Below are 7015 nucleotides of genomic sequence, written 5' to 3' on the forward strand. Positions count from 1 at the left end.
GGAGAGGGCGACAGAGAGGGAGAGGTTGTTGGAGAGGGAGGAAATGGTAAGGGAGAGGGAAAGAGAAGAGAGGGCCAGAGAGAGGGAGATGGCTCTTGAGGGGGAAAGGGAGGAAGAGAGACAAAGAGAGGAAAGGGCTAGACTGAGAGAGCTGGAGATGGAGAGAGAAAGGGGGATAGAGAGGGAACAAGATAGTGAGATGGAGAAAGAGAGACAAAGTGAGAGAGAGAGGAAAAGAGAGAGGGAGAGAAAGTCACTCAGTTCAGCTCAGGATCTTTTTGCCAGTCAATCCCAACCCCATGCCTACCCCCAGACCCACTCCCATCCCCAAATCCAGATGGAGGCCCCTCGTTCAGCCTTCCACCCGGTCAACACCGCTCTCCTCCAGGATAACCAGGCTCTTCACCAGGGGTATCCACCACAGAGCTACACACCAACAGAGGCAAGTATAGGTTACTGTTACACAATACCTAGACACACTCACACACACAAACGCACAGGTTGATTTCAGATTAAGGCCTTTGGTTCAACGCCAAGGTTTTATACAGTATCTGGAGATGTTGAACAGTGTTTAATGGGTCCAGATCTGAATGAGGATGTAATATCTTGAAGCTTGCTTGGCCTTGCCTAAAGCACCCTAAGGGAGGAGGATGGTTGGCCAATACAAGAGGATATAAAGACACACACACACACTAGAGGGGTTTTATCAACCGATTCCAGCCGTTGAGATGGGAACAGAATAGTGCATTTTATTATTCATCTCTTGTCACTCAGATGTCTGTCCTCCAAGTTGAGTTTTGAAAAAAGGTTTCTTATTTTACACATTCAAAGGGTTCCATTGTTCTAATAGTTCCTCCTCTTTGTTCCAGAAGCTTAAATTTCCCACATTATCATCACTTATATAACTTTTTAAAGTAGGTACTGAGTGTTGGTGTCAACGAGTATTATTCTTTAAAGCGGATCCTTGGGCGAGCAAGCGACATTCCTGCTTCTCTCCTTGTCCTCCTGTGAATAACTTGGCCGATGTGTTCCACAGGCGTATCCTGCTGCGTCTCGACCGTTACCGTGGGAACAGACACAGATCAACAGGAAGTTCAGCCTGACCGAGAGGTATGCCATTTCCTGTCCACCTCCTGTCTCCGTGTGTCCCCCAAATGGCAACCTATTCTCTGTGGGCTCTGGTCAAAAGTAGTGCACTATGTAAAATATAGTGTACCATTTGGGATGCAGCATCTGTCTCTACACTCCGCTTTAAGAGAAATAAACAAAAATAGACAATGAAATAAATAATGGGTCCCAGTAGACTTCCTCTTTGGCCTGATTGCTCTCTTTCTTGCCTTCTCTCTCCATCTCTCAGGGACTACCCCCGGTACAGACGTGATTCATCCACCGGGCCACCAAATTGTACTATAACAGTAACACCTGACTACCACCACCATCAGCAAGTCTCCCAAAGTGGGGGTTGTTGGAAAGGCTTGCTGTCTGCCTGTAGTGTGGACGAGGAGGACCATCACCAGACGTCTATGGTGGTTAACCCCACATCATATTCATCTTCATCACTACTACGAAGCAGGGCCATGTCCGAGAACGATCTACACTTTGGCTCCACCCACCGCCGTACTTCACCCTCGGTTGCTATGGCGACACCACTGTCTGAGCTGGAGGAGGGAGGCGGGATCGAAGGGGGAAGAGTGGGAGTGGGAGGAATTAGGGGAGCGGCTAACAAAAATAAGACTCTACCCCCTCCGAGGCCACCTCCCCCCAAATGGGAGCAGTTCCACCGCAGGAGAGCCTCCCACCACACCCTCTTGTCCTCTCCTCTCTTCTCCACCTCTGTTTCTTCATCCATCCATCCATTGGTAAACCCCACCCCCCCTCCTCTCCCTCTCATACCACCAGAGGGTCCCACCTCTCACCCTTCATCTCACCCATGTCACCCTGAAAAGAGTGAAATGACGCGTCAGCGCTCCTACAGCCTCCCGCCCCAGAGGGAGGAGCTAGAGGGGTGCCAGCGCTGCATCAGAAGCCAAGTCCAGGAATGGCGTTTTCCCCAGTCTTCGCCTAGTCCAGGGTTCACACACACGGCCTTCCGGCCGGTGGCCCCGCCCCAAAGAGATAAAGACACTCCCCCTCGCTACAACAACACACTGCCGCCATCAGAAAGCTGTGTCAGGTGAGATGGAGACACTTATACTACTCACTACTCTACGGAGTGTCTATATGTGAGTTTCTGCATGTGAAACACTACGTAGTCAGAGCCATTTATACATCTTATTATATTATTATTATTAATAAAGCGGAGCCAGTTCAGAAGGGAAACCCGAGTCTGGTGGCGTCAGCTGATTGCATCAGCGGATATCGCACCAATTTGATTCACACTACTTTACACGCGGTCTATTTAAGTGGACCAGTTCTACACATGCTTCCTCAATGCCGGATGTCATGTGCTGGTGTCGCTTGCTGCCGTTGGTGCTTGTTGTTAGTCGCTATGCTTGCTGTTTCTGATATCCCACCACCACCACCACCACCAGCATCCACCTGTCTGGGTTCTGTGTTTCTTCCATCAGGGGATTTGACATTGCATATTGTGCTCACTGCCTATAGATATATTAATAGATATATTATCATCTTCGCTACCCTGAAGGAGCAGAACCAAGACTATGCCTTATCTTGTCTTGGTGTTTCCTTTCTGAATGATTATTATACTTATATCACCTCTTCTTAGCATGACGTAACACACACCTGTTTCACTGTATATTATATGTCCCTCTGCAGGTTGTACAACATGGTTGACCAAGATTGTCCTGCTGTATTGAAGCCTATCTCTCATAGACAGCAGAGGGCCAGGGCTGAGTGGGAGAGAACTCCGTCTCCCAGAGTGCATAGCTTCTCAGGTCAACTCACCATAGAGAATGGCGTTATCTCACCAGAGTCCTACTTCGCTATGAGCTATGAACAACAACAACAGTTACAGCAGAATAGAAGATTGCGGAATCACCCCCACAACAACAACGACAGTAAGTAACGCCATACAATTCTGTAAAGCACTTTGTGACAACTGCTGTAAAAATTGGTTTTGTAAAATATGATTCAGTGATTGATTCCCATTCCAGAGCCGGAATTGGAACATGAATTATTGGAACTGGAACCGGAATCCGATTTCGGCCCGAGCCCCGCCCAGAGCTTGGAACAGGAAGTGGACATCCCCATGGAAACGGACATCGACGACTCCCAGGAGGAGGGGCTTCCAGAGGATGAAGAGCCAATCAGGACAGAGCTACAAGGTTTCGCCCTGCCGGTCACGGTGTGTAACATGCCTCACTGTGCTGCTAGCTAGGGTGTAGGCTGAAGTTGCCCATAAGGTCAGAATATGGGGAGGGAAAATTAATGCTAGATCGGTACCTAGGGGAACCTTCACCCCACAGCTTGATGCTAACGTATATAACTATACTGGACTCAAACTAGTGAACCTCTGCTTTGCAAACAAACGTGACCACCTGCTTGACAACTTACTGGCCTGTTGCGTCACCAGAAAGCTAGCAATTCGGCGATGCGAGTTGAGACATTTCATGGCATTTAAGCTGTGGAGTGAGTTTACCGTTACAATCTTACCTCCGTTGCAGGTGATGGAGACGGACATCGACACGCTCCCTGATCAGGAGTCCTTGCCATCGGGTAGGATGACAGTGGAGAATGGGTCTCTGGATGGAGAAATGGAGGACCAGGGGATGAGGACCAGAGAGGAACTCATGGAGGAGCTGTTTCCCCAGAGCATTGAGGGCGAGGCAGGCACAGAGAGCTGGAGAGGGGCCTACCGTAGCCCCAACCTGGAGCACAATACAGACAGTCTGGATAGGTGAGTGCATGTGTGGGTTATGTTTATTTCATGTTTATATGGTATACACATATCAAAAAATTCACAATGAACTGCATTTACGTAGCACATTTACCCCCCCCCCGCCATCTCTCCTTTCCTCTTCCTTTATCCAGGCGTTCTGGTGCCAGCTCCAGTTGTTCGTCCTACTACTCTACCTCAGCAGCCAAAGCTCAGCTCCTCACTCAGATGAAAGACTACTGCTCAGACACTAGAGACACTGATGATGATGATGAGGACCTGTCTTACAAGGTACACACACAACACACGTGCACACGCTTTTATCATAAATCCTAGCTTGTATACTGAACACACACACACAAGATTGGAGATGACTGTAACTGACTTTGCTCTCTGTAACACTCTCTACCTACCCTTCCTTTACTCCCTCTCTCCCTTCCCCCCCTATCTCCCCCTCCCCCTGTCTCCCCCCTTTACAGAGACAGTTGATGGAGAGTCTCCGTAAGAAGCTAGGAATTCTGAGAGAGGCACAGAGAGGTCTACAGGAGGATATACGGGCTAACGCACAGCTGGGAGAGGAGGTGTGTATAGTACACACACACATATATAGTGCATTCGAAAGGTAATCAGACCCCTTGAACTTTTCCACATTTTGTTACATTACAGCCTTATTCTAATTTGAATGAAATTGGTTTTTTTGCTCATCAATATACACAAGACCCCATAATGACAAAGCAAAAACTAAACTAAAAATACTAAAATATCACATTTACTTAAGTATTCAGACCCTTTACTCAGTACCTTGTTGAAGCACATTTGGCAGCGATTACAGCCTCGACTCTTGGGGATGACGCTACAAGCTTGGCACACCTATATTTGTGGAGTTTCTCCCATTCTTCTCTGCAGATCCTCTCAGGCTCTGTCAGGTTGGATGGGGTGCATCCCTGCACAGCTATTTTCAGGTTTCTCCAGATATGTTCGAATGGGTTCAAGTCCGGGCTCTGGCTGGGCCACTCAATACATTCAGAGACTTGTCCGGAAGCCTCTCCTGTCTCTCCTCTTCTCCCCCAGTCCCTGACACCTAAAGATCCCCACAGCATGATGCTGCCACCATAATGCTTCACCGTAGGGTTGGTTTCAGGTTTCCTCCAAACATGACACTTGGCATTCAGGCCAAGGAGTTCAGTCTTTGTTTCATCAGACCAGAGAATCTTGTTTCTTGTTTCTCATGGTCTGAGAGTTCTTTAGATAACCTTTAGGTAACTACAAGTGGGATGTGATGTGCCTTTTACTGAGGAGTGGCTTCTGTCTGGACACTACCATAGAGTGCTGCAGAGATGGTTGTCCTTCCGGGAAGGTTCTCCCATCGCACCAGAGAAACTCTGGAGCTCTGTCAGAGTGACAATCGGGTTCCTGGTCACCTCCCAGACCAAGGCCATAAGATCTAACTCTCCTCCTCCTCTCCCCTCTAGGTTGAAAGCCTGGTGCTAGCATTCTGTAAGCCCAATGAGGTGGATAAGTTCAGGATGTTTATCGGGGATATGGATAAGGTGGTCAGTCTGCTTCTGTCTCTCTCCGGACGGCTACTTAGGGTTGAGAGCTCACTGGACAACCTGGAGGCCGAGACTGGACACTATGAGAGGGTGAGGAAAGAAAGAAATAATAAGAAAAAGTACAACCTTAAAACAAACTCTGTTCTCACTCTCACCCCTCCCTCCCTCCACAGCTCCCCCTCCTGGAGAAGAAGCGTCAGCTCCTGGTGCAGCTGTCAGAGGCCCAGGACCTCAAAGAACATGTAGACCGACGGGAGCAGGTTGTGGGAAGGGTGCTAAGACGATGCCTCTCCCAAGAACAGGTACACACGCACACACACACACACTGTCTTCGCACTGCTCCAACCATTCCAACTTCGAACCTCTGTGTGTGGTGTGTTTGTCTTTCTGAAGGTTTGGGATAAAGCAGAAGTAAAATGCACCTTGGACCATGTGTACAATTGGGTCATCTTTATCTTCTTGATCCACAGCACCGTGACTACAGTCATTACGTCAAGATGAAGGCAGCATTGCTGGTGGAACAGAGGCAGCTGGAGGACAAGATCAGGCTGGGAGAAGAGCAGCTAAGAGGGCTACGGGAGAGCCTAGGGATGGGATTAGGGATGTCCATGGGATATGGGCACTACTAAACCCCAACCAAGAGGCCTGAAAGCTGGGCAGATGGATGGGGTATTGACACTATTGAGAGAAAGTGATCAAGGACAGTTAGAGCAGTTAAGAACCTTAAGGGAGAGTCTGTGTTGGGGATGTCCATGTTGATGGGGTATGGACACTATTGAGAGAACTAACACTTAACTTAAAGGTGAATTTTGCTTCTTTTTTTATAAACAACTCTATTCCAGACACTTTTTTTGCGATTTCACTTGTTTTTGAGAAACTTACCCCAACCAGTGATTCACTTCCTCATTGTTGTTGTGCAGTACGGCGGCTCTGAAAAAAACGGGGGTCCTGAACAAACATGAACAAATGTTCCAAAAACACCCAAATACGTCCTTTTAGAAATGAAAACACACTGAGTTTAGTGATGCAGGTCTTTAGATGTTGTACATGTGAAATTGTGTCATTTCGAACTTTATCCACAACGTTACATTCCATTTTGTGTGGAAATAAATCTCTGGTTGGGGAAAGTTTCTCAAAATCTAGTGAAATTGCAATAAAAGTGTATTGACTCTTCTATGACATGCCATTTACATCAAAATAATATTTTATCGTAAAAAAAGCACATTTCTCCTTTAAGGAAACTTTGGAGACAAGTTGATGGTGTTAGGGATGGGCTGGGGGATGTATGTGGGATTAATTCATTATTGAGTGAAAACTACCCTACCCAGGGAGACCCTAGAGTGGGGCAGATGGGCTTAGGAATGGGGTTAGGTATGGGGAGAGCCATGGAATGTCTATGGGGTTTGGGCACTATGGGGAGACAAGCAACCTTCCCCACTCTAGGAGACCCTAGAGTGGGGTACATTAGCATGGGGGGTGGGGTATGGACACTAGTGAGAGAGAACCAACCCAACCTAAGGAGAGCCTGGAGAGCTATGGTAGAGTTTAGGGTTATGGGTAGAGCTGAGGGATGTCCATGAAGTATGGGAACTGTAGGGAGACAGCCAACCCACACATGGGTGCCCTA

At 47.9% G+C, this 7015-nt stretch overlaps 1 protein-coding gene across 1 annotated transcript in view; it reads left to right on the top strand.

Moving 5' to 3' along the window:
• shroom4 (shroom family member 4) overlaps positions 1–6562 on the top strand; it is an 87760-nt gene extending 81198 nt beyond the window's left edge. The window contains exons 5-15 of the mRNA XM_046327902.1: positions 128–442; positions 1037–1110; positions 1358–2173; positions 2776–3017; positions 3114–3304; positions 3624–3856; positions 3991–4126; positions 4315–4416; positions 5308–5478; positions 5562–5690; positions 5859–6562. Of these exons, the coding sequence (XP_046183858.1) occupies positions 128–442; positions 1037–1110; positions 1358–2173; positions 2776–3017; positions 3114–3304; positions 3624–3856; positions 3991–4126; positions 4315–4416; positions 5308–5478; positions 5562–5690; positions 5859–6017 (2568 nt within the window). The 3' untranslated portion in view covers positions 6018–6562. The remainder of the gene's footprint in view (positions 1–127; positions 443–1036; positions 1111–1357; positions 2174–2775; positions 3018–3113; positions 3305–3623; positions 3857–3990; positions 4127–4314; positions 4417–5307; positions 5479–5561; positions 5691–5858) is intronic.
• Positions 6563–7015: the final 453 nt, after the last annotated feature.

Source organism: Oncorhynchus gorbuscha, linkage group LG25, assembly GCF_021184085.1.
Source record: "Oncorhynchus gorbuscha isolate QuinsamMale2020 ecotype Even-year linkage group LG25, OgorEven_v1.0, whole genome shotgun sequence".
NCBI lineage: Eukaryota > Metazoa > Chordata > Actinopteri > Salmoniformes > Salmonidae > Oncorhynchus > Oncorhynchus gorbuscha.